Source organism: Myotis yumanensis, unplaced genomic scaffold (genome assembly GCF_028538775.1).
Source record: "Myotis yumanensis isolate MYYU_CA2020_CCGP unplaced genomic scaffold, mMyoYum1.0.hap1 SCAF_6, whole genome shotgun sequence".
NCBI classification, from domain to species: Eukaryota; Metazoa; Chordata; class Mammalia; order Chiroptera; family Vespertilionidae; genus Myotis; species Myotis yumanensis.
The window spans coordinates 20740845-20768788 of NW_027223757.1; the positions used below are offsets into that span (position 1 = coordinate 20740845).

At 41.1% G+C, this 27944-nt stretch overlaps 1 protein-coding gene and 1 non-coding gene across 4 annotated transcripts in view; both read right to left on the bottom strand.

The window, feature by feature from the left end:
- MED23 (mediator complex subunit 23) overlaps positions 1–17015 on the bottom strand; it is a 43852-nt gene extending 26837 nt beyond the window's left edge. Inside the window, exons 1-11 of one of the 3 annotated variants that reach the window (XM_070417702.1) lie at positions 16809–17015; positions 16440–16471; positions 16188–16275; positions 13180–13304; positions 11623–11734; positions 9741–9839; positions 8891–8992; positions 8158–8227; positions 6391–6503; positions 4759–4854; positions 4206–4223 (exon numbers count right to left, since the gene is read on the bottom strand). In XM_070417702.1, the coding sequence (XP_070273803.1) occupies positions 4206–4223; positions 4759–4854; positions 6391–6503; positions 8158–8227; positions 8891–8992; positions 9741–9839; positions 11623–11734; positions 13180–13304; positions 16188–16275; positions 16440–16471; positions 16809–16856 (903 nt within the window). In that variant the 5' untranslated portion in view covers positions 16857–17015. The remainder of the gene's footprint in view (positions 1–4205; positions 4224–4758; positions 4855–6390; positions 6504–8157; positions 8228–8890; positions 8993–9740; positions 9840–11622; positions 11735–13179; positions 13305–16187; positions 16276–16439; positions 16472–16808) is intronic. The other 2 variants (XM_070417703.1, XM_070417704.1) reach the window with 2 other exon arrangements.
- Positions 17016–17652: 637 nt separating this feature from the next.
- LOC139013337 (small nucleolar RNA SNORA73 family) lies at positions 17653–17855 on the bottom strand. The gene has a single exon (XR_011471990.1). It is a non-coding gene; the product is annotated as a small nucleolar RNA SNORA73 family (small nucleolar RNA).
- Between the last annotated feature and the right edge of the window lie 10089 nt (positions 17856–27944).

A 27944-nucleotide genomic window follows, 5' to 3' on the forward strand; every position in this document is an offset into this window, starting at 1 on the left:
ACAAAACATAATGAATAGCATCCCCTCTTTTGCATGCTCTTTGCCAGCTCCAAACTTGTAAAGCTTCAAGATAGCTGCACTTTCTTAAAGCATGCAAGTAAAACATACGTCTATCCAAAACATTAAGCATCAATGGTTGTTTCATATTTTTTTCCAAAAACACAATGCCATGTTCACAGTTCAACCACATTACAGTTTTACAAAGAGCAATAGTAACACCACCAGTTGAGACTACAGTACTTTTCCTCCAAATGTAATTATCATTATGAAGCAGAGCAAAGTGCAACGGACAACACTACAAACTATTTCTTAAATCAGCATGCAAAACTACTGTGTACAGGGCTTGAAATTCACTAGTTCTGCCAACCACCAACAACCTAAGAAATGTGTCAGACAACACAAATTTAGAGTGAGGTCATTCAAAGTGTACAAGAGTCAGAAAAATTTGTGAAAAGAAGTAAAGCCATTATTTCCAGTAGGAATTTTTCCATTAGTGGTGGGAATTTGCTTCTAGTTTGGAAACTAACCAATTTGTCACCTATTCCTCCATCCATGATGGTCTTTCATCAATCTGCTTTAGGAAAAAAGAGAAAACTAAATAAAATTGGTTTTAGCATCTGAGTCATTCAGGAGTTAACCTTTTTAATATGAGCTATTTCTTTTTTTAAAAAAAACTGGATTTTTACCTATATATTTTAGGGGTGTAGTGATGGTCATACAGTTAATGATTTAAGGAGAAAAACCAAAAATATTAAGATTTTGACAAAGAAGGAAATTTAGTTGAAGCTGATGATATTTCCATATATACCACGACTCAAGATGAGATCCAAATTTTCTGTAAAGAATTAAATCACTCAGGAATCTCTATGGTGCCTAACTGCCCCAGTGGTGAGGGTGGCAGAACATCTCTCAGGATTAACTCTATATTTCCCAGGTATTTTTGATTAAAGCCAAGGATATTTCTCAAACCAAGTTTAGGGATAGCTTAAACATGTTTGTTTACTTGCCAATTTTAATAATGCCCCCCCGCCCCCCTCATAATCTGTGCTACTACTTTAGAATAGAAGTTTGGCTTTTGTTTTCAATTACTAAGGTAAGTACTCTAAAATTAAGACTCTCCATTACATAGATTATTTTACAAAGTAGAACAAATGAAAATTTGCAAAGCAGTTAAATAATCTGTAAATAAAGGTTAATTATCAGTCACTACGCTATAGTAATTCTGTAAGCCAATGGACACTATGTGTATGGTTACTCATAACTTTTCTGAAACTTTTATAAATTTAAGTCTTCACTATATAAGCATATAAGTTGAATTAGTTTACATTATTTCTATATGCATATTTTAACCTCTTTTAACAACATGAATATAAATTCAATATTTTAACAATTCACATTCTGCATAATAGCTCAAATTATATTGGAACATTTTAAATTTTCCGCTCTTATTAAAAAGCTTAAGCATTGAGAAACATTAACAGTAACCCTTACCCATGCCCCTGATTCTTTTCCATCATGACTTCAAATGGCAAATGATAAGGCTTTTTTCAGTCTTAAACATATTCTAGCTAAGTAACCTCTAACATGTTTATATAACAGTTCTGGTACAGCTTTTGTGGTGAAATTTTAACATGTACTTAGGTGGACTTAATTAACTTTAAATAATTATTTCAGTGCTAGAAAACAAATTTTATTTAATCCTCAGCCCATAATATTTTTTCCATTGATTTTCAGAGAGTGGAAAGGAGAGGGGAAGAGAGAGAGAGAGACAGACAGAGAGAGAGAGAGAGAGAGAGAGAGAGAGAGAGAAACATGGATGTAGAGAGACATTAATTGATTGCCTCCTGCACGTGCCCCTACCGGGGCCGGGGTTTGAACCTGCAACCCAGATACCTGCCCTTGATTGGAATTGAACCCACGACCATTCCATGCGCAGACCGATGCTCTAACCAGTGAGCAATGCTGGCTAGAGATAGAAAACAATGGACCAGCCGGGAAAAAAATACCCTTTTGTATGTCATTTATTCTCTGCCAATAAGAACTGAAGCGCTGTGCCAGTTAATACCACTTTAATGGTGCCTTTCAAAGATAAACAGTGATTAGTCTAGTATTTCACTGTCTCAGGGTAGCCAGAGTTCATACACCACCACACAAGAACTTGAGTAGCATATGGTTTGTAATGCTTATTCAGTAGAAAGAACACAAACTCGTGTAAACACGCAAAACAGTATTCTTCCACTGTGAACATTCCACTTTGCTGGTCACAGAACTGGGCTATTTATGACCTTCTAAATGTGACCAATTTTAAGATAAAATATAGCCCAATTCCTACTGGAAAATGCAATATAGACAGCTCTTTAAAGGTTTCAAGCTTTCATTAATTACTGCATTGCTAGAGAAAGGACAAGAAAGTACAGTGCAGGATATAGTTTTGTAATGATAAAAGATGTGGTAAGATAACTTGCTTATTTTTAATCATATGCTTCTTATACTGTGTGTTCTCATTTTCTTTACTTTCCAGATGGTGAAAATAACATATAAGTCAATTCAGCACACATCTTCCATCTACAAGTTCACTCACTACAGTTTTCTACAAAACAACTACTGATGAATCGTAAAGTTTTGACAATGTTTACACTTCAGTGGGACCAATAATAATAATGTTCTGTCAGCATTTCCATTATAAACTTTATTTTTTACGGATTTATGTCTTAGTCATAAACTTTTTTTAGGTTGAAACTTGTTATTAAAATGATTGGATCAGAGATACTCTTCTTTGAGTTGTTTTGTCAATTTTTGGTTTGAGAAGAACTGCCCCCCAAAAGAAAGCAGCAAATGATAGCTAAGGCTATCTGGGGGAGGGTACTTGCAGCTCAAATGACCACTGGTATATTTATCCACCAACTGTAAAAAAATTGAGTTGTTGGATTTCAAGTTCATTGCAAAAATTAGTTTTAAGAAGCAGCATAAAGCATTCTTTCAAAGTTAACTAAATACTTACCTCTAACTCAAGTGAAAGTTGATCAGAATTAATGACTGTGTATTTAAAGTGTTAAATTGACAAACTGATTATATGAGGTAACTGTCACATACTGTGAAGCAGTTTCACTTTTCACATGTACAAAGGCTTGTTCAAACAAGGAAACTTGGTAAATTTTTCAGAAGAAAAAACTTAAATAATAGAGATACTGCTACCAGGGTGAGGTTTGGCATGCAAAGTTTCAACACTGAGCAAGTTTTATGGCCAAGCTATATGTCCTTAAAAATAGGGCTTTATAAATGGAAGCACTGGCACAACCTTCACTATAGTATTGCAAACAGTAACGCTATTTTATATAGCCTAGACAAGAACGTCTTTTTAAAAGAAAAAAGCTGGTCTATTTTAATGTTGGGCTCAAAAATGTTTAACAAAAATAATTGGAACCACTATTTTGCTTAAAGTCTCCAAGGTGAAAAGTCCGGGAACAGACTTGGGACTGCATAAAAGTTTGATTTATAAAGTTTGGCCACAGTGTCCTTCTCCCGCCTTAGGTGAGCGTCAGCTGAGGAGCTCGCTCTAGGAGGACACATCTGGCAGAGACTGACAAGAAGGGTGTTTGTCAGGCAGGTGTGGGGTCACCTAAGAGTGTGACATTTCTTAGTCAATCCCCATGTTTCCAAAAAAATCCTTCTCTGTATAAGGTTTACCACTCCAATTTTTAAAAGTAACATATCTCTATTAAAGTGCTTTTTCTCTGTTTTGTTTTTAATTTTTCTTTTTTAAGACAAAGCAACATAAGTATTTTTATTGATGTTGTTATTTATTTATGTTTTAAAAGTCTGGAAAGATAAAGGCCACCACAAATCTTTCCATCTCTAAAAATTCCACCAGGCTCTCTTTAGCCCTAAAGCATGAAAAACAGTAAAATGGAGTGGGGAGAAAAACAACCCATCAAAAAAGTGACAGGCTTTATTGTGTGCCAGGTGTTGTCTCTTTGTTAAAAAGAAAAAAAAGAAGAAAAAAACCACCAAAAACCAAAACCAAAAACAATCCACCAAAAACAACTCTCATATCCCAAGAAGAATTTGTTTTAGTGGCCTTGGTCTTAGCATGGTCCTGCCAATTTCAAGCCCCGACCATACATGAATTCTCTAAACGGAATCAGTGGCTACAAAGCGGCCAGCGTATCGTTAGTCACAATACAACAGTAAGGTTGTGAACATACCTGAGCAATGTTCAAGGTCTAGAGCATTGGAGGATGGGCAGGACAAGACAGGACAGAACAAAAATAAAGGAAGAAAAAAAGAAAAGACAAAACAGTGACTATGAGGCCAGCCTCAAGGAACCCAGAGTCAGCACAAACCCCCCATGTTAAACCACCAAAAACATATCCCTCCCCCGAAAAAGTCAGCAATGAGGCCATGCTGAAGATACTATGGGTTATAAAAAAGGACACCCAAACAACAACAAAAATAAAAAATTAGGGTTAAGCCATGTGTAGGTTTCTCTGGCAAAAGGTATACTTGAAACTGGCCTTATAGAAAAAAAAGCAATGCAAAATAAATCAACTTTCAAAATATCTCCTTTGTAATTTAAACATTCTGAAAGCAATATATATATATATGATAGAAACAATACATTGTTTAATAAATCATATATTTTTTAAAAATCACCAAATAGTTTTAACTGTTTTGCTCAGTTAGCTATAGCAAAGAAAAGAGAAAAGAATAGTGCGGATTTTACACAGAATTTACTAGGTTTCCATCACAGTACAGTACCTGCTTATTTAAACCTAGCATATTGCAGACCATATCCCTGGAATAAGGCTGCTCCAATACATATCTCAACAAAGCAGTCTGTGGTTCAAACAGATCCTTTAAAGAAAATAAAAAATAATTATTGCTTCAAGATTAAAGTAAATTCAAATAATTTGAAATTGGGATCAAAAAATCCTCTAAAGGCACTTGTTACCTGCACACTGTAGGCAGTATCTAGTAAAAAAAAAAAAAAAAAAAAATCATAGGATTTTAGTGCTCGTCGCAATTAATCTATTCCATCCCTTATTTGATAAGGCAGAGCGACTTGCCCGAAGTCAGACAGAGTCTAAACTTAAAAAATGACTTCAGCTGGCCACATGAAAGTCTTACGCTTCACTGTAAGGAAAGGATTTCCTGCTCAGAAATCAAATCAAAGAGAAGTGGAGGCAGTTTCCAATCACTTCACACAAGTGAAAACAAACACTATTTCCAAATTTGGAGAGGACAAGTGACTTGATAGCACAGGGTTTAAGAGTGTAGGTTCTGGCATCATATTGCCTGAGTTCAAATTCTGGTTCTACCACTTCCTAAACATGGGCCTTAGTCAAGTTACTACCCATTTTGTGTCTCAGTTTCATCACCTGTAGAATGGAGATATTAAGATGATAGTTAAAAATAAGAATTTCACAAAGTAAAGTTTTTAGAACACTGCCTGGCACATGGTAAGCACACAATAAATTCATCTGTTTTTGTTATTATTGCTATCATGATGAAAATGAAAGTAAATTCCATTTAGTTTACCACATTTTCACATTCCAAAATTTTCTGACTAATATGCCAAGAGCTCAGATTGTCACCTTACATTCACTATTTAACCCTCCTCACTTTTGAACAAATTTGCTAGTTACTCTACATATCACTTTTGACATAAAACATGTACATGAACAATATCCAGCCCTCCCCTACCCTGCTCTGTTATCAATCCAACACCCAAAATAATATAATGATCTATCAAATCTCATTACAGAATTATGTTTTTATCTCATTTCATTTCACTAATATTTGTGGATTTTTTTCCCCTTTGTTTTCTATTCCACTTGTGTCTCATCCCCCCTTTTTAAAAATCTAACAAATATGAGGCTCACTCTATAAATTTTAAAGACAATGCAAATTCATTTTTGGTCTTCCCTTTGTGAAGAAGGAATGAAAACAAAGAATCAATTTAAAGTCAGTTTTCTAATTCCAAGTACTTTGCCAGAGGTGGACCACTAGAGCCTAAACACCTGAAATATCACAAACCAGAGTATACTGGAATCACACATTAAACCACACACTATCTTTCATTAAATATTTACTTCTTCGGCCCTGGCTGGGTAGCTCTGTTGGTTGGAGCATTGTCCCGATACACCAAGGTTGTGGGTTTGGTCCTCAATCAACCAATAGTTGACAAGAATCAACCAATGAATGCATAAATAAGTGGAACAACAAATCAGTGTCTGTCTGTCTCTCTCTTTAAAACAAAAATCAATAAATAAAAATTTAAAAATAAGTATTTACTTCTCTAGTCTATGAAGAGATGACAATTTAGCATCACACATATATTACAGGGTAAAGGCTGTTAGGCCAAAAGTTCCATTATATTTAGCAACATACCTTATCATATGGCAGCAGGCCTTTCAAAGGAAAACGAAGAGTTGCAGGATCCAATTTCCATGAATTACACATGGCACCTGAGTTATTTACAACTGGCAGAAGGCTGCAGCGGCCTGTAAGTATTACAAAAAAGGTTTTTAAGTAAGTGTTAACACAATACTGGTCCTTCATTCACTCTACAAGTATTTAATGAACATCTGTGCTGAACCAGGTGCTGGTTTAAAAAACTGTTTGAATTAGATGAAAATTTGGAAATTGTCTTTGATTACTTTTAGTCCAGGTGACTGGAGACCAATACATAAGATTGTGAGCATACTGTGGGCCTGAAGGTATCCACAAAGTCTGACACCAATTTGTACAGGCCTTCCAAACTCAAACATGTTGCATTTGTCCAAGTATCTAGGACAGAGGTCAGCAAACTATAATCCATGGGTCAATTCCAGCTTGCTACCTATTTTTGTGAAGTTTAGTCAATCGCATTTCCTATGAGCCTGGTGCTATTCTGCAGACTGAAATACAAAAATAAACTAAATAAATGGTTCACTGCTGCTTCTGCACTGCCATGGCAGAACTGAGTAGCTGCAACAGATTGAATAGTCCACAGAACCCAAAGTATTCACTGTATCACCATTTACAGAAAAAGTTTGCAGAACTTTCTAGTATAGTGTCAACATGATTGACTTCAAGCATGATGTTCCTAGATGCCTTAGCTGTAGCATATGACTACCAGCACATATATCTAACTGCTTGACGAATCCTGCCACTTGGATGGCTCATGGGTACGACAAGCTCAACAAGTATTAAATTGAACTCATCATCATCCTTCTCAAACCCGCATTATTTCAATAATTCATTAAATGATATAAATATCCACTCAGTTACAAAAGCTAGAAGCCTGAGAATCATCTGTATGGTGTTTATTTCGTTTATTTTTGAATTTCAGTCTACAGAATAGCCCTGGCTCATAGGAAGTGCTATTAACTAAATAATGGTCTATATTCCCAGACAGACCACGGTCAACATGATGTCTAGAAACAATTCAGGAATATATATGCGCACTGCAAACACTGCCAAATCACATGCTTATTTTTAAAAGAAAACTCTTGAGAATCTAACAAAACATGAAAAAATAGAAAATTAAATAGGTGAAATAGAGAGCAAAGGTGTGAATTGAAATGGGCTAAAAGAGCCTGATAGTTTTGTGTATTGTGGACACGGAGGGACAGGTCTGTAATGATATTCAGTTGGGTAGAGATTCCACGATGCTTTACTAGCTCTATTCAAAATTCCCTCTAAGCATCAGGATATACATCTAGGATGGTTCTGTTCAAAGCTTAGACCCAGTCCAGACATTTGCTCTTCCCTCCCTTCATTCAGCACAGAGTACCTGAAAACAAGTCAAAGGCTAGTAAGCTCTAGAGCAGTGGTTCTCAACCTTCCTAATGCCGTGACTCTTTAATACAGTTCCTCATGTTGTGGTGACAACCAACCATAAAATTATTTTCGTTGCTACTTCATAACTGTAATTTTGCTACTGTTATGAATCGTAATGTAAATATCTGATATGCAGGATGTATTTAGGTGACCCCTGTGAAAGGGTCGTTTGACCCCCCCAAAAGGGGTCGGGACCCACAGATTGAGAACCGCTGTCCTAGAGTTACAAAATGACAAGCCACCAAGACATGTGAAAGACACTGTCAACTTTGTTCCATAGTCAGATCATTCAAAACCACACTCTGTTTAGTATATTTTAAATTACAATCCTACCACAAATGGAGTTTATCCTTGCTGTGGGCCTGAAGGTATCTACAAAGTCTGATACTAGGTTTCCAAGTAACTAAAAACAAAACAAAAAAACAAGCAAGTATAAAATCAAGACTGCTCTGAATATAATGATCATTTACATAAAATGAGATAACATGTAAAGGTTTAGTATAAAGCCTGGCACATTGGAATTACTCAAAAGTTGGTGTTCTTTTGCTTCCTTCTAAACAATTATTTACCAGTTCCTCTGCCTCTGAATTAGGCCAAGTGATACCACAATGTCCTTAGCTATCTGATAAAGTTATGTATATTTTATCACGTGATATATAAATTGTGACAACAGGACAGCAGAGAAATGAAACAGAAAATAATGATACCCAGCCAGTGTGGCACAATGGGCTATGAACCCACTGAATGTCGACCTATGAACCTGGAGGTCATGGTTCAATTCTGGTCAGAGCACGTGCCTGGGTTTCTGGCTCTAACCCCAGTAGGGGGCATGCAGGAGGCAGCCAATCAATGATTCTTTCTCATCATTGATGTTTCTGTCTCTCTCCCTCTCCCTTCCTCACTGAATCAATAAAAATATATTTTAAGATATATATATATTGATAAAAAACACATAGCACCTAAGGATAAAATTAAGCATTTTAAAAATAAGCACAAAAAAGTAAGATTAACATAACTATTTTTTATAAAAAATGCTATTAAAAATTTGGGGAAATATCAAATTTACCCAGTGTGGAAGTTTTCCCTCAGGATACAGTTTTCTGATCTCTGTGACTGCAAAATAGGCTGGTAACAAACAGGCATTTCTTTCCAAGATATATGCTATAACCTGAGAAAAATAAAAGGGCAATATTATTATTCTTGACTAGTCCTACAGATGAGCCCTTTAATGCAACAATAACAATATATTAAAAAGTAGACATATTACTTCAGTAATTTATTGGGTTTAAACTACAGCACAAAGGAATTCACTTATATGTGAAGAATCTCTAAAAATGAAGATTAATAAACAATGGAACGACTGCTGATGGTTAGTAAATAACATTGAAAATGCTTTAAATATTATTAGACTCCAATAGGAGAGCAAGAGACCAATGTAACAACTCTTGCAAAAAGCACAATGAACTTTTACGTGGTCCATAGTCTGACATCTTATAATGGTTGGAAGTACTTCAACATCTATATTATTGTTTTTTATAAAACCACGAATTAATCAAAATATAAAAAGTAAAATAGCATCCTTAAAACTAAGTGATTTAAAGTTCCCCAGGAGACTTCCAACCAGGGGAGCAATGGGCAGCAGCTAACATCCCCCACCCCCTGAACCTGTCTCCAAGGCCCCTTTTCTCTGACTTTCCAATGAGCCGAAGCAGCCCCACCGAGGCTCTATCCTGTTGCTCCTTCTATCCTAAGCCCTCCCTTGTTTCACTGTCCCCAGCTTTAATAAATGTACTCTCAAAAAAAAGGTGATTTTTTTAGAAGTAAACAAATGGAACATTCCACAAATTACCATGAGTTTTAAAAGCACAGAACTGCATGTAACTATTTTTTGAGGCTATGATCAAGGTTTAAATTACCTCTCTAGCTGTTAGAAGCTGCTGTACAACAGCTGAGCTCACTGTATTGGGAATTGTCAAGATTTTCTCCAAAATCACTTTTAAGAGATCTCGAACACCCTAATACAAGAAAAATCCATAGGTTAAAATTGAGTAATGTCCCCCCTGTGCCAAACATCTAAAGGTTTCAAGATTACACACTAATAAAAAAGTTCCCTTCAAAACCACATCCCAATTCTTCAAGAGCTAATATTCAAGTCCCTAACATTAACCCAAGAGATAAGTCATGCTCCAAAATAGAATTCTAAAGAATGCCTTGTCATATCAATCAATAATGAAAGTTACGAATAAATAAAAATTAAACTTTCCACACTCTGCTAAACTTGTTTGAGCTTCAGGACAGAAGTGTGTGATCAAAAAAAGCTTGATTTGGGTTTACAGACAGAAATATATTTGAATAGAACTTGAAAATAATCTGAAAATATGAACAAAAATATTAACTTTCTGGTAGATGACCCTTTCTGCTCATTCCCTTTGGCATTTCTAATTTTATTCTCCATTCTCATCCATCACATACTCCTTCAAATTTACCCTACAAGGTTTTTCTGTTAATCATTCATCCCCTTGCTTATACTATTACAAATTGCATTATTTCAGAGCAGAATCTGATACAGAGAAATTTCATTCAATACGCATTTACTGAACATAAACTATGTGCCGAATCTTGTAAAAAAGATAGAGAAAATATAAAAATGAGAGAAATCAGAAACCATTATAAAGCGCAGTATAAATAAAAAGTAAAAACTGCATATTAACCTGCTAAGGAAACTGAAATAAAGAGAAAAATAACCAGAAAAAACTTCTTAGAATAAATTTTGTATTAAATCATAATTCAAACAAATAATTATCAACTAACTCATTTTAGATTACAGAAAATACAGAAATAAAGCACAGGGTCAGGTGCTGATAATTCTTTCAAAAAGAAAAATAACACCCTTGGCCAATGTGGATAAATGGTTAGAGCATTGGCCAGCGAACCAAAGAATCTTGGGTTCAATTCCCCCATTAAGAGCACATACCTGGTTTGCAGGTTTTATCCCCGTCCCATTCGGGGCGTGTGCAGGAGGCAACCAATTGATGTCTCTCTCCCTTCCTTCTCCTCCCCTTCCTTCTCCCTCCCTCCCTTTCTTCCACTCTAAAAACAAACAAAGAAAAACAAAAACAAAAACGAAAAGAAAAAAAATCAATGGGAAAATACCCTTGGGTGAGAATTAACAATAAAAAATAAATATAATGTTGTGTTCCTCCTCACTAGCATGGTAAAAAATTTAAAAAAAGGGGGGGGGGGGGGAGAGAAAAATAACAAAAATGGCTTGAATGAAGCAGGATAGCTTTTGCAGCTATTGAAATACTGCAATATGAGACACATTTAGAAAGTATATGCTGTTGTTTTTGGGTAAGAGCAGAGCGCGACAGATACTAATTAAGTTAGGACACCTGTGCAAGGAAGGTCAAGGTAAAGGTGAAGTAGGGCTTGCTCCCTCCATCAGTTGATGTCTACATCCCTTCTCAGTTCCACACACCGATCCTCTGTGCTTTCATTTGAAAAAGGCCCCAAATTCATAAGATCTGTGGCATGAAGAAACCCAAAGTCTGCTTGGCAACTTCCTGACTCATCATAAAAACATATTAGCCACCTGCATTGTTATGTTGGGGAGTGCAGGGAGCTGAGGGAAACATTTTAAATCCTTTTAGGAAATACACAACACAAAGTAGGTTTTGTAAATGCTTCCACTTAATTTCTCCCATCTGAAATTAAGATATCTACAACTGAAAAATTAATCTTGCCTGATAGCGGTTACTTTTTATAACTAGTAAAAAAAAAAAAAAAAAAAAAAAATACCTTATAATCCACTCCACCAATTATTTTCCGAACCAGTTTAAAAGTTAGGGCCCAAAGTTGTGTTCTTTCCCATTCAAGAGTATCAGTGTTTATCAGGGATTCACAAACCATCCTAGGAAAGAAACCAACAACATTCCAATTATAAGACAGAATTTTACAAGTTCTCTAGTAGCCAAGGTCTGTACACTCTGGCTACTATATTTGTCACAGTAAATATTTTTCATAAAAGCGTGTTATTATTCAAGCACACTTTTGAAAAGTATGTATAGTATTTTATAGATTTTACTTGTATGAAAGAATAAACACAAAGCAGAACTAAATAGTTCTCTACATTTTTACTAGAAAGAAATCTAAACATAGATGGTTAAATGTTTACCATCTATCAGCTTGCGGCGGATTGTATTTTTCCAAGATGGCTGCAATAAGATTTTGGATCCTTATGTTCTTCTGAAATGTGAGATTGATATTCTGCCTGGAAGAGGTTGGAGGAGAGTCTACCTCCTCTTCCCTTAAATCTGGACAGGCCTCAGACCATGGCAAAAGGCTTCTGTATGACTTCCAAAGCAAGACGATACCGCTTTGGCCTGGCCCTCTTGTGAATGCTTGCTCTTACAGCCCACCATGCTTTGAGAAAGTCCAGGTCACACAGAGAGGGCATGTGCAGGCTCCAGCCAACAGACCCAACTGAGGTCCCAGATGATAGCCCGGCATCAATCACCAGACATGCTAATGGAGAAGCCTTTGTCATGACTGCAGTCCTAGCTACTATCTGACTGTAAGAATGAGACTCTGAGAAAAAACTGCCCCGTAAGCCCAATCAACCACTATGAGTGTTAGTAATGATTATTACTGTTTTAGAGGATGGTGTTTAAGTGCAGCAAATGTTAACTAGAACAAGCTCATTAAAGTGAGTGATTTTAACCCCTGAGCTGAAAGGCAAAGCCAGTCTGTTTTTGAGCCTCTAACTTTACAATTCTAAGAATACTGTACCCTAGCCCTGGCTGGGTAGCTCATTGGCTAGAGCATCATCCCACTATGCCAAGGTTTGAATTTGATCCCAGGTCAGGATACATACAAGAATTAACCAATGAATGCATAAATAAGTGGAACAACACACTGATGTTTTTTTCTCTCACTCTCTAAAAAAAAAAAGAAAAAAGCAATCAAATTTTTTAAAAAAGAATACTGTATCCTAGAAACTAAAACCTGCGGTATTATGAAGGATTGTTGTTTTTGTTCTTTTTAATTTTTATTTATTGATTTTAGAGAGAGGAAGGGAGAGAGAGAGTGGGAGAAATATCAATTTGTTGTTCTACTTATTTATGTATTCACTGGTTGATTCTTTTATGTGCTGTGATGGGGGATTGAACCCACAACCCTGGCATAGCGGGACAATGCTCTAGCCGAGCCACCTGGCCAGGGTTTAAGGATTGCTTATTGAACCTAACTTCCTACTTCATTTCCTTATCCTTTTACAACAACAATCTCGATCAATTTACAAACATTAATAAAAAAATAATAATTCTTTGGATTGCTTACACCCACCAATAAACATACCTGGGTGGAAGAAGACCAGTCTCAACTGCCATTGCTAAGCAGTCATAAAGAAAAGAAATTCTTTTAGGACTATGCTGGCCATGAATGAACTTAACGATCCACTGGATGCACTGTACATGAGATTCCTGGAAAATTAGAAAATGATTATACTTTAAGTCTAAAGTTATATCTTGTAACTAACAAACAACTAATACTATACACCTGAGAGTACTGCATATTAAGACTATGAATGAGATACTCTACTATAAACATTCATTGATAAAGACAATTTAAAAAAATATCAGACTTAGCATTTCAGTTATATTAAGCATAAAACCTTACAATTATATACATTAAAATTCCCACCATTTTTATTTCATGGGACCTCTAAAAGGAGTAAGATATCATTAACATATTTGTGGTTAACAGAAAACTCTAATCCTATCTAATAATAGACAAACAAGGTAATTAACCGTACCTCCAACATCCTTCCCATTGGTTAATCAGGGCAATATGCAAATTAACTGCCAACCAAGATGGCGGCCGGCAGCCAGGCAGCTGAAGTGAACAGGAGGCTTGCTTGCTCCAGTGATGGAGGAAGCCAAGGTTCCCTGCCTGCCGCTGCCGGCCTCTGAGCTGCACTCTACGCAACAATGTTGCAATTATAGAAGCTAAACAAACCCCAGAAACCTGCTTTCAGCCAGCCAGGCCTCAGAGCTGGAGCTGCAACAGTGTTTCAATTATAGAAGCCAAACAAACCCAGATACCTGCTTTCAGCAGCCGAGGTCTCAGAGCTGGAGCCGAGCCTCAGAGCTAAAGCTGGCTCTCAGTTCCAGTGACATCCATAGAAGGTAAATAAATCCCAGAATAAAAAAAAAAAAGGAGAGGTTGGGAGCTTCAGTCACCCGCCAGCCTGAAAATGGCCCTCAGCCCCTCACCCAGACTGGCCAGGCACCCCAGTGGGGACCCAGACCCTGAAGGGGGTGTGACCAGCTGCAAACAGCCATCATCCCCTCATCCAGGCTGGCCAGGCACCCAAGCGGGACCCCCACCCTGATCCGGGACACCCTTCAGGGCAAACCAGCTGGCCCCCACCCGTGCACCAGGCCTCTATCCTACATAGTAGCAGGGTAATATGCAAACTGACCCTAACAGCAGAAGGACTGGGTATGACTGGTCACTATGACACAGACTGACCACTAAGGGGCAGACACTCAATGCAGGAGCTGCCCTCTGGTGGTCAGGGCGCTCTCACATGGGAGGAGCTCTGCTCAGCCACAAGCCAGGCTGATAGCTGCCAGTACAGCAGTGGTGGTGGGAGCCTCTCCTGCCTCCTCAGCAGCGCTAAGGATGTCTGACTGCAGTTTAGGTCTGCTCCCCGCTGGCAAGTGGACATCCCCCAAGGGCTGCCGGGCTGCCAGAGGAATGTCTGATTGCCATCTTAGGCCCAATCCCCCGGGGAGCGGGCCTAAGCCAGCAGGTGGTCATCCCCTGAGGGGTTCCAGACTTCGAGAGGGCACAGGCTGGGCTGAGGGCCCCCCCCCGCCCCAGGGCACAAATTTTTGTGCACCGGGCCTCTAGTACAGATTATAAGCAGTAACATAGTTAATGGCAAATAGAAATATTCCTGTCACTGGGGGGGGTGGGGGCGGGAGGGGCAAGGGGGAAAATCATTATGGGTTAATACATCAGCCTCATGAAATTTAGTGTAAATCTAATCCCTAAGAGCCAAAAAATGAATCCAATGACATAGCAAATTTCTGGATTCACATAGCTTTCAATCTGATACAGAAATGAAGTGCGATATCAAAGTCTGTCTCCTAGGATATCCTCAAGAATCGCCTATGTCCTGTTCCTCTGCACTACCACTGTCCCTCATACATACTTCTACTGTTGAACATATGATGATTTAGAAATATCTATTTTCTTCCTGGCTCTCCCGTAGAATATAATCTTCTTGAAGACAAGGGCCATACCTTAACCTCATACAAGTAAATATACCCTCTAAATATAGTTCCAAGAATTTGTTCTGTCTGTATATAATATTATTCATTTTGCATTGTTTAAGGTAGGAAAGATAAGAAGCAACCTCAGTGTCAGTTAGTAGGAGACCGGTTAAATAAAGGAAGGTACAGCCATAACATAGAATATTATGCTGTAAGAAAGGAGGGCAGAAAATTTAACTTTTAGTGGACTGCTGTAGAATTGCTTTCTTAAGCAGAATTTTTAAGGGGGAAAAAAGCAAGGTGGGAATGAACTGTGTACATAGTATATGACCAGTCTGTAAAAATGATTCTACATGCACAAAATACTGCTAGAAGGAAACAAACTGAGCACACTGGTTGCAGAGAGAACACTTTAAAAAAATGAATGTATTGCCACTATGTGATCCATGTCTGAGTAGCAAGTCTTACCACCAGCACCTCAACTGCACACATTTCCCTACCGATAAGGACCATGAGAAGAAAAGGCACTACCGGAACACACTCTTAAAGGACCACATGTTCTGCCTTTTTCAGGGATACATTTCCTGGTGACTGTTCTTTGTTACTAAGTGTTACTATTCTTTTCCTCGCTTTTCTTATATCTTTGTATCCTTATTATAAAAGCATGCGTCCTGATTGTGGCACTGCTGTATCTTTACTATACATTAGTGGTAGCTTCATTATACTGTGCCAATTGTTTTGTTGAGAAAATGAATGACATTTTTAACCTTTATAATCCCTAAAAGGGCTGTTTTCAAAGGCACCAAATAAATCAGAACAGGGTGGAAATGGTGTTATCTAGTCTAACACGGGGCCGGTTTTTAACATCTCGCGCTGCGCTGTCATCACCTGGGCTTCCCAAGATACAGCTTCTCCACTGGGCGAACACCAACTGGAACAAGTGGGAGTCAGAACGGACAAATAAAAGCTGATGGCAATGTTATCTCTCCCTTCCCGGAAAAACCCCAACACCAACATCAAAGTAAATGTAAAAAAAAGAAGAAGAAGAAGAAGAAGGGGTCAAAAATCGTCAGCAGTACTCACCGGAGGAAGCCCACCCCAGAACTGTCTGAAGGCCCCCAGACAGCTGAGTAGTTTCGTCTTCTCATCTTCAGGAGTGTTCATAAACATCCTAGGAACAAAAACCACAGTGCTGACCACCCGTCTGAGAAAGGTGATTCAACATAAGCGATTCCACTACAAGTGGGTCTGACAGACCTGCCAGGCGGAAACTACGCAAAACCTTACAGATACGATCACGTAAAACACACAAGAATCTGCCATGCAGATACTCACCCCGAGAAAGCCTCTTCTATAATTTCCGTTTTCTGTAGAACAAACAAACAAAAGAAAACGCTGTGAATTAAATTTAAAAGAATGCAGAGGAGGGGCCTCCTCGAGCCAACGACTCAGGGTAACGCGGCGAGTCCTCCTCCCGGGCCGGGGCCGAGCGGGCCGAGCGGACCGCGCCCGTCACCGCGGGCGCGGGGGCTCCAGGACCCGGAACCGCTCCGCAGTTTGAGGATCGCGGGCCCCGCACGCCAGCACCGCCTCGCCGCCAAGGCGCGGGGGTGGGGAGCGGTGGGGGGGCCGCTTCCGGGACCCGCCGCCCCCGGCCCCCGCCCGGCGCCGCCGCCGCCCCGGGCCCCTGGCCCTGCCACTCACCACCACCTCCTCGAAAATGCTCTGGAGCTGCGTCTCCATCTGCACCATCGCCCCGCCTCCCGCGGGCGCCCGGCTCGCGGCCCGGGATGCGGCCCGAGCTCCGGCCACGGACCCGCAGAGGAGCGGAGACGCCGCGGGAATCCGCGGGGAGACGGGCTCGCTTTCCACTCCCGCGCTCGGCGGAATCCCTCCTGGGGCCCAGCCACCCACCGGGGCCGGAACTGAAGTGCCGGGAAGTGCCTGGTGTTCCCTGATCCCCAAACGCCCAGAAACCAGGGCGCCAGCAGATGGTTCCGCCGGAGGGGAAGGGCGGCTCGCGAGCTAGACCCAAGCGCCCCCGAGTGGAGCCTCGAACCTAAGTCACGCCAAGGTGTTGTGGGCTGAGGCCGCCCCCTCCTGGCCAGAGCGGGAATTGCTCATAGAGCCTACCTTCGCCCGGATGGGCTCCAACACTGCCTGCAGAAGGAGCAGCGCCCCTTAAGCTGATTGTACCGTTTGATAAGCTGTAATCCTTCCATCCTTGTTAAATAATGATCCCTGCACTATAATTGTGTGATCAAAGACAGCCTTTTGGGAGGGTGGGTGGGAGGTGATCAACCAAGGAACTTGTATGCATACATGCATAATCCATGGACAAAGACACTAGGGTGGTAAAGGCCTGGGGGGAGGGAGGCAGGGGTGGGTTAGAGGGGTCGATGGGGGGACATAGGTAATACTTTCAACAATAAAGAGTTATTTAAAAAAACAACATAAAACAAATATTTTTAAAAAGACAAAGACAGCCTTTAAAAATATTATTTATTTATCTTTACTTTATAAACATTTATCTTTAATTTTTTATACTAGATATTTCCTGCATGGTGTGTCTCCTCATTCATTGTCCACAGGACTCTGAAAAGCTGAAGGAATAAGCAGGCGCAGACTCAAGGCCGGCTTTCTCTCCAACGCTGTGGAAAGGGCAGTACATCCGGGGCAGAGCCCTATGTTCCCCTAGGCCACCTGGGCAGAGCCCTGGGGAGACTGACCTCCCAGGGGTACCCACGTTGGACAGCCTTTCTATTCTCTAGGCCAGGGCTAACTAGGACCTGACAAATGCTCAATCATATTACCCGTGATTTTCACCTCACAACCCCTCTTGCTTGATCCCTGAGTCAGCCAACCATTGAAATTTCAGTTGCCCCACTAATCAGGAAACAAATGATGTTAGTTTATTAACTAGGGTTAGTCTTGTTAACCCTAGAAACCCATCTCTGACCAACAACTCCTTTTAACTTTTGCCTTTGTAAACTGTGGTATCCCCTCCATTTTGGAATGTATTCTTGGTTTGCACTAAGGGCAAATCATTATCTGAATAAACTCTCTTTAATTTTTTAAAATTGATTTCAGAGAGGAAGGAATAGGGAGAAAGAGAGCTAGAAACATTAATGATGAGAGAATCATTGATCGGCTGCCTCTTGCACACTCCCACCTGGGATCAAGCCTGCAACCCAGGTATGTGCCCTGACTAGGAATTGAACCATGACCTCCTGGTTCATAGGTCAACACTCAACTACTGAGCCATACTGGCCAGGCTAATATGTTTTCTAAATATAGCCTCAGACTTTTGTTTACAGTGGATATTTATTTTATTTTCAATTTGTAACTATTTTGAGTAAAGTTGTTATGAACATTCTCAACCAAGTCCTCTGTGGACATGTTCTCTTTTCTGTTGGGTAAACACCTAGGAGCAGAATTTTTGGGTCAAATGATAAGTATATGTTTAACTTTATAAGAAATTGTCAAACAGTTCTTCAAAGTAGTGTTACCATTTTTACATTCTAATGCTACTAATATGTGAGAGTTCCAATTGTTCCACATCATTGTCAACAACTGGTGTCAATCTTTACACTTGAGTCTTTCTACTGGATATACATTTCCCTAGTGACTAATGATGTTGATATTTTTAGATGTATACCTTATAAGCTATTCAGATACCTTTTGTGAAAAGCCTGTTCAAGTCTTTTACTCACTGTTCATCAGGTTAATAAGGTGGTTTCTTATGCTCTTATTTATTTGTAGGAATCCTATATAATAAAAGGCTAATATGCAAATTGACCAAATGGCGGAACGACCGCTGGTGGTCAGTGCGCTCTCACAGGGGGGAGCACCACTCAGCCAGAAGCTGGGCTCATGGCTGGCGAGTGCAGCGGCTGTGGCAGGAGCCTCTTTCACTTCTGCAGCAGCACTAAGGATGTCCAACTGATGGCTTAGGCCTGCTTCCCTGAAGGCGCCCAGACCGCAAAAGGGTGCAGGCCGGGCTGAGGGACCCCCCACCTCCAAGTGCAAGAATCTCATGCACCAGGCCTCTAGTACTTATATATTGTCAACACAAGTATGTCCAAATCTAGATTTTTCTTTGTTTCAATCATTTTATTATTTTTTGTAGAGTTTTTATAAAAATTTATTTGAGTGAAACAGAGGATATACCTGGAAGCAAGATCTAAACAGAAATAAATGCTTCAGAAAGCCCTAACTGGTTTGGCTCAGTGGATAGAGAGCATCACATTGAAGGGTCCCGGGTCAATTCTGGTCAAGGACACATGCCCAAGTTGTGGGCTTGATCCCCAGTAGGGGGCATGCAGGAAGCAGCCAATCAATTGTTCTCTCTCTTCATTGAGGTATCAATCCCTCTCCTTCTCCCTTTCTCTCTGAAATCAATAAAATATATATATATATTTAAATATACTTTATTGAATTTTTTACAGAGAGGAAGGGAGAGGGATAGAGAGCTAGAAACATCGACAAGAGCGAAACATCGATCAGCTGCCTCCTGCACACCTCCTACTGGGGATGTGCCCGCAACCAAGGTACATGCCTTTGACCGGAATCGAACCTGGGACCTTTCAGTTTGTAGGCTGACACTCTATCCACTGAGCCAAACTGGTTAAGGCTTAAAATATATTTTTAAAAAATGCTTCAGAGAGTAACAGTTTGCAGTTTCTTTTATGCATTTGAACTTAAGGAGGAATCAGGGTGGAGGGGGTTAGTGGGGGGAAAAGGGGCACATCTGTAATACTTTTAACAATAAAAATAAATTTAAAAAAGAAAAAAATTAAGTAGGGAAGGTATGAAAGATTACCAGAAGGTGGGAGAAAGCAAGGCTGGGGAATCTGGTGACAGAATAGTTAAGATTATGTGCTCTCTTGAGAGTGGTCACCCTTCAGAAGGACGGGTCTGCATTGGTGGTCACATATTAGAATAAGGGCCAAAAAGAGATATTTCCATGGTGTGTCAGTCTCCAGAAACAATGGTCAGGGCTTGCTTGAGGCAAAGATAAGCCTCTAACTAAAGAAATTATATGTCTGCGGCATTACTCTCCACCATGACATGCCCAGTTAAGAATGTATGATCAGATCATCCTGTGAGCTTTCTTTTCATGAACCCCTTTTTTTCATCCCCAATAGTCTGTACTGTATACGTCTTGTATTAGATATATGTATGGGGAATGCTTTCTCCCTGTCATGGCTTGCTTTTTCATTTCTTTAATGATATCTTTGATTAGCAGAAATTTTTAATTTTGATAAAGTACAATTTACTATTTTAAAACTTTATGGTTATTTTAATAGCCTCTGAAAATGGTAGAATAAATGGACATATTGAATGAATAAATATTGAAATTGTAAACAAAGCCATAGATAGATAGTATGATGGATGCTATGTTCTCAACCGATAAGAAGTTGTCTTATAAAATCATCGATAAAATGAAAATCCTGTTGGCCTGTGGACTGAAGGGTATGGGTTCCATTCTGGTCAAGGGCACGTACCTCGGTTACAGACTCCTACCCAACCCGGGCCCTGGTCAGGTCTCCTGCAGGAGGCAACCAATTGATGTGTTTCTCTCACATTGATATTTCTCTCTGTCTTTCCCTCTCTCTTCCACTCTCTCTAAAAAATCAATGGAAAAATATCCCCAGGTGAGCATTTAAATAAATAAATAAATAAATAAATAAATACTGCTGAAATTGTAGAGAATGCGGCCAAAACAGTAATTAACAATGAACGCGTGAAAGAAAAAAAGAAAAAGGGAAAAAAATGTTACCTCTTAAGGTACTGTTATGGGCTGACTTGTTTCCCCCAAATTCAGATGTTGAATTCCTAACCCTCAGCACCCCTGAATGTGACTGTATTTGGAAACAGAGTCTTTAAAAAGGTCATTAAGTTCAAATGAAGTCATTAGGGTGGACCTGAATCTAATATGGCCGGGGTCTTAATGAGAAGAGAAAGACTATGACAGAGACAGAGACAACCATGTGAAAACAAAACGGCCAGGTGCAAATCAAGCTTAGAGGCCTTGGAAGAAACCAACCCTTGATCCTGGACTTCTAGCCTCTAGAACTGTAAGAAAATGAATTTGTGTAATTTGTGTAGCCACCTGGTCTTGGACACCTTATTATGGCAACCCTAGAAAATCACTGTCAGTACCTGTCCGAATCTCCTCAGAAAAGTTTATTATTGTCTCCACCATTCCCCTGGCACTTCATTAATATCACTAGTATCACCCAAATCACATGATATTATGGTTTAAAATGCCTGTTTCTTCTACCAGACTAGAGCTGTTTAGAGTAGATACAGAAAATGAACATTTTAAAAAAAACATACGTTTCTTTATTTCAGAGAGGAAGAGAGAGAGAAACATCAATGATGAGAGAGAAGTATTGATTGGCTGCCTCCTGCACACCCCTTGCAGGACATCCCCCTATTGGGGATCCAGCCACAATCGAACCCAGGCCCCTTTAGTCCACAGGCCAATGCTCTATCCATGGAGCCAAACCGGTCAGGGCAGAAATTGAACATTTTTGCAAGCCATGCTCATCAATCTCCCTGTAGGTTTTTTCTGCCTTTTCCTCATGATAGGTCCTTTTTTGTAGTTGGCCACCTGCCTACCCAACCCTCCTATGTTATTTGAGATCTCCATGCTTTGATGGACTCCTTCCTGCTGCTGGACCTAAGCCTAGTCTCTGCCTCACCTCCACCACCACCCTCAGTGTGTCTAGTTCCTCTGAACTTTCCTAGTCTGGCTTGTCCAACTCCCACCTAGCTCTAGTGCTCAAACCAGGAAGGGCAAGTTTATGAGACTTAAGGAAGCAGATGTTGGCAGCCCCTGGGGCTTTTCTCAGACAGTGATGAGTGAGTTCTCAATGCTTTTAGAAAAGTTTCTTGAATTCAGTGGACACAGGAACATGGTAGAATATGAAAAATATTTATGATTGGTGGGGGGATGTAAGGTAACAGTAGCTGTCTTTCAGAGCACAGGTGTTCTAGGCCATTAAACATTAAAAAATGCAGAGTGAAGGTTTCAGAGTCCAGAAGGTGCAGATTGTTCTAAAGTTAAGGGGAAAAGAATTGTGAGGCTTCCAAGACTCAAGTAACTTAGAAAGTGTAGGTTCAGATCCAGGTGACACAGGCAGTCTATTTCAAAGTCTAAGTTGCATGGAGGGCGTGGATTTGGCTGGTGTCCAACGCTCAGGTGATCTGTTAGGAATAAGTTTCTAAGACTTGATAGACTCAAAAGTGGTTGGGGTGTAGGGTTCATATAGGGGAATTGCCATAACAGAAAATATGACTAGAGACTGGCAATACCAATATCTCTACTGTACCTTATGTAGGTTCTCTGAGATTTACTTATATCAGGACTTGAAAAACTAAGTTATTTCCAAAAAAAAAAACTAAGTTATTTCCGTATTATTAAGAGACTAGAGGCCCGGTGCACAAAAATTTGTGCACTCGGGGGGAAGGGGGGGGTCCCTCAGCCCAGCCTGTGCCCTCTCGCAGTCTGGGACCCCTTGGGAGATAATGACCTGCTGGCTTAGGCCTGCTCCCGGGTGTCAGAGGGCAGGCCCAATCCCTAAGTGCAGCCCCTGGTCGGGCTCAGAGCAGGGCCGATTGGGGAGTTGGGGCGCTGCCCCCTGTCATGCACAGAGCAGGGCGGATCGGGAGGTTGTGATGCCACCCCTAGTCACGCTCAGGGTAGAGCTGATTGGGGGGTTGGGGCACCGCCCCCTGTCAAGGCAGGGTCGATGGGGAGGTTGCGGCGCCACCCCCTGTTATGCACAGAGCAGGGCCAATCAGGGGGTTGGTGCACTGCCCCATGTCACTTACAGAGCAGGGACCATCAGGGGGGTTGGGGCTCCGTACCCTGTCACGCACAGAGCATGGTTGATCAAGGGGTTGGGGAGCTCCCCCCCTGTCACACACAGAGCAGGGCCCATCAGGGGGTTGAGGAGCTCCTCCCTGTCATGCACAGAGCAGGGCCCATCAGAGGGTTGAGGAGCTCCCCCCTGTCATGCACAGAGTAGGGCCGATAGGGGAGTTGGGACACCGCCCCCTGTCACACACAGAGCAGGGCCGATCAGGGGGTTGGGGCATTGCCCTCTATCACCCACCGATCAGGGCTGATCAGGGGGTTGGGGCGCCACAACTGTCACACTCAGGGCAGGGCCGATGGGGAGGTTATGGCTCTACCCCGTCACACACAGAGCAGGGCCCGTGGGGGGGGGGGGGGGTTGGGGCGCCACACCCTGTCACAGACAGAGCCGCAGGGCGATCAGGGGGTTGGGGAGCTCCCCCCTATCAGGCACAGAGCAGGGCTGATCAGGGGGTTGGGGTGCCTTCCCCTGTCACGAACAGAGCAGGGTGGATAGGGAGGTGGTGGCCCCGCCCCCTGTCACACACAGAGCCGCAGGGCGATCAGGGGGTTTGGGCACTGCCCCGTCACGCTGATCCCGGTGCCTGGAGGCTTCGCGGCTCCGCTGATTCTAGTGCTGGGAGGCATATTACCCTTTTACTATATAGGATAGAGGCCTGGTGCACAGGTGGGGGCCGGCTGGTTTGCCCTGAAGGGTGTCCTGGATCAGGGTGGGGGTCCCCACTGGGGTGCCTGGCCAGCCTGGATGAGGGGATGATGGCTGTTTGCATCTGGTCACACCCCCTTCAGGGTGGGGGTCCCCACTGGGGTGCCTAGCCAGTCTGGGTGAGGGACTGAGGGCCGTTTTCAGGCTGGCAGGTGACTGAAGCTCCCAACCTGTCCTTTTTTTCTTTTTTTTTTATTCTGGGCCAGCTTTAGCTCTGAGGCTTAGCTCCAGCTCTGAGGTCTTAGCTGCTGTAAGCAGGTATCTGGTTTTTTTGGGTTCTATAATCGAAACACTGTTTCAACTCCAGCTCTGAGATCCTGGCTGGCTGAAGGCAGGTTTCTGGGGTTTTGTTTAGCTTCTATATTTGTAACAATGTTTCAAACTGCAAGCTCAGAGGCCGGCAGCCACAGGCAGGGAACGTTGGCTTCCTCCGTCACTGAAGCAAGCAAGCCTCCTGTTAGCTTCAAGCTGCATGGCTGCCAGCCGCCATATTGGCTGGCAGTTAATTTGCATATCGCCCTGATTAGCCAATGGGAAGGGTAGCGGAGGTACGGCTAATTACCATGTTTCTCTATTATTAGATAGGATAATCTGAGATTACTTTAGAAATGAAGAATTTATTATTGAGTCAATTAGCTTGTATGATGCAGAGATAAGATTTTATCAGAGGTCCTATGACTTTCTAATTTAGTGATTTAGTGTTGTTGGTGTATGTGTGTGTGTGTGTGTGTGTCCTCAGGGCTCAATCGGGATGAGGGATGTTCTGGTTGTGTGGGAGGTAATAAATTATATAGTAAAAATATAGAGCCAGAGTCAGTGGTACCCTGGTAAACAGAGCTGGCATAGAATTCAGTGACAGCAACATCTCCAAGTGCTGCTACAGTATCAGATAACAAGCATTCTGGAGTCCAGGTATACAAGTTACTACAGGAAATATCAAGGCAAGAAGTGGAAAAGCAAGAAGCCAGTGAGAAACCAAGAGAATAGATCCTGGAAGTCCAAATAAGGTGGAGAGGTCAGAAAGAGGCAAAGTCTTAAAAAAAAAAAAAAGGAAAGGAAAAATGTGAGAAGCTATTAGTCAGGAAGTATATTAGTCAGGGTTTTCCAGAGAAAGAGAACCAGGAGAAACAGAGATAGAGATAGAGATAGAAATGAAAGCAAGAGTGGGAGAAGAATTGGCTCGCTTGATGGTGGTGACTGGGTTGGTAAATCCCAAACCCACAGGACAGGGCAGGTTGGCAGGCTCATGCTGTCGTCTTGATGCAGAATTTCTTTTTCCCTGGTAAACCCATTGTTCTGTTAAATGTTTTTTCTATTTGTGGGGAGCCAATATAGGGTTAGGCCTCAGACTGACCTGTTGGCAAAGTCACAAACAAGTCCCAGCTTAGAGGGCACAGTCCTCTTAGCATAATTAGACTTGACCTTATGACGCTCCCTAGATCTTATCTGGGAAGCTAATGGGCTGAGGGAAGTGCAGAAAGAACAAAAACAAGTGAAACTCACAAGAACAGTGTAAACAAGTGAAACTCACAAGAACAGTGTAACTATGGTAACCACTACCTTGTTTACCTCTGACTATAAAATAAAGGCTCAGCTTGCCTCGGGATCTTTCTCTGTGGCCTCAGCCAGGCACAGGAAGATCCACGGAGACTAAAGAGAGCTAGAGAGCTATGAACGCTGCCTCCATGTAAATCATTCTTCGCCGACTCCATCCACACCTTTGGGAACCCCTGGACCGCTGGGGCTGGACCCCGGCATCTGTTGATTTCAGAGAGGGAGAGAGAGAGAGAGGAGCATCAATGATGAGAGAATCATTGATTGTCTGCCTCCTGCATGCTCCCTACAGGGGACTGAGCCGGTAACCCAGGCATGTGTCCTGACTGGGAATTGAAGTCTGATCTTCTGGTTAATAGGTTGACCCTCAACCACAAAGCCACACTGGCCAGGCTGTTATTGTTGTTAATGCCTGCAACTGATTGGATAGGGCCTATCCAAATTATTGAGGATAATTGCCTTTACTTATTGTAGATGTCACCACATCTACAAAATACGTGCTTAATTATATGACTGGTTACTAGGCCCTAGCCAAGTCCACACACAAAATTAACCATTGCACAAAGGAAGATAAAGTAGGAGCACTGGGAACCAGAGTCAAGGCAGACTAGATAGATTGTCATAAATGCAAATGGGCAATTAGAACCCAGAAACACAGAAAAATTGAAGGCATATGTCAGATGACTAAGCAAAAGCCATAAATGTTGGTAATCTCCTAATTTTCAAATTGTAAGGTAAGCTTGATCTTTCTTTAAAACAATTAGTAATGACACAACCGCAACAATAATAACAGAATACCCTGAAGTGGAAGCCTGAAGACCTGGTGAAATCTCACTTCTGAGATACCACTAACCAAGGTGATCTTGGGCAAGTGACCAAGTGCCCCTGGGATCCTCTAATCTTACCTGTAAAGTTCACAAGCAAAGTGTTCAGACTGACCTGACTACATATGAAATCACTTGGAGGAATATTAAAAAAACTAGAGGCTCAGTGCATGACAAATTCATGCATGGGTGGGGTCCAGCCAGCTGGCCCAGACTGGGGCCGATGTGGGGGGAGGAGCCACAGGTGGTTGGCCGGCTGCCCCGCTCCCTGGTTGAGCTCCCAGTTGGTTGAATTCCCAGTTGAGGGGACAATTTGCATATTAGCCGTTTATTATACAGGATACTGCTGCCTTAGGCAAAATTTCAGAAAATTCCAATTCAATTGCAGTGGAGGCTGGACTTCAGAACTTAAAAAAGTTATTTAATTTATTTTAAAAAAAGAAAAAAGAAACTACTTTGGGTGCTTCAAAATTTACCCAGTGTAGAGAACCACTAGCCAAAGGTGTTCAAATATGTTTTTATTTGTGATTTTTTATATGGAGGAATTTTTTTTTTTTTAAGTGCCCTAACGGGGAATCAAACCAGTGACATTTTGGCTCCTGGGTCAACGCTCAGATTTGTGATTTTTAAGTCCTGATAGTCCATTGTGTGCGAGGAAAGAAGTTTGCAAGACCCTGAATTAGATTATATTTATAAAATCTTCTAACTTCAAGAGGAATTCCTTCTGCGGTAACTCATGCAGATGCTTCCACTGGTTAGGCCTGTAGGTGCAGTTAGTGGAGGAATTCTGGACCGAGGAAGTGAAGGGGGGAAGAATAGCACAAGCCCTCACAGTCATAAAAGGAAACACGGCTCTAGGCTGCAGGTTTTTCCCTAAGGGAGAAATCACAGAAAAAACTCTAGTTACAGGAAAAGGAATTTGGACATGATTTTTAGAAATATCCTTAAGATTTGTACATCACTGCATATTAGGGTAGAGTCTTAATTTTTTCCACTCCTTTTTGAGTCAGAATAGTTTAGAATAGTGTTTTCCAAAGCATGTACTGAAGCCTACAGTATTTTTCTAATCTTCACTTTAAAAAAGGATTCTCAAGCTTATTTGACCAAGGAGTGTGCCATAGGACTAATGTTCCGTGGAATCACACTTTAAGAATTGCTGCCTTCGGGTCAAACTGTAAGAACTTAACACCCGTCATGTACTAGAACTCTCTTTCGCTGTGCTGCTAGTCATTTAGCTTCTTTCATCATAAGTACATGTATCTATAGAAATAATAAAGTAGCTTGTTTAACTCGTTAGTAAAAATGGACTTGGATCTGGGGAATTAAAAGACTTGCATTCCAGTTCCCCTCAAGCATCCAGTAAATATTTGATTTGGGACATATAAGCTGCATAATTTAAACAATCAGAGCCTTGCTTTATTTACCTACAAAATAAGGATACAATGTTTCTAAGGGATATTAAGTTTGTAAGGGACATGAGATAATGTGCATAAAACATGCCAAATTGGGAACATTGTAAAATGCTAGGCATAAATTAAGTACTCTACATAGGTGTAGCAGAGTTGGAATTCCTACTATGGTTAGAGCACATTTTTAATGTTTTCAACTATGACATAAAATTTATGACAGTATTGAAACTCCCTGGAATTTCTGTAAGGAGGCCTTTTGTTTTGTGTTTTTAGTACAAAACAAAAAGAGAGAATGCACAGTTATCTGAAATGTACCGGAAATAAACTTCCTTATCTCAACACTATTGTTATCACAACTTTTTCCTTCTCTCTTGATTGTCCAATCACTAACAGGCTGTGATCTTCCTAAGCAGTTAAAAGTCAGTCACTCATAGCTCACACAGTTCTCTTTGCCAGACT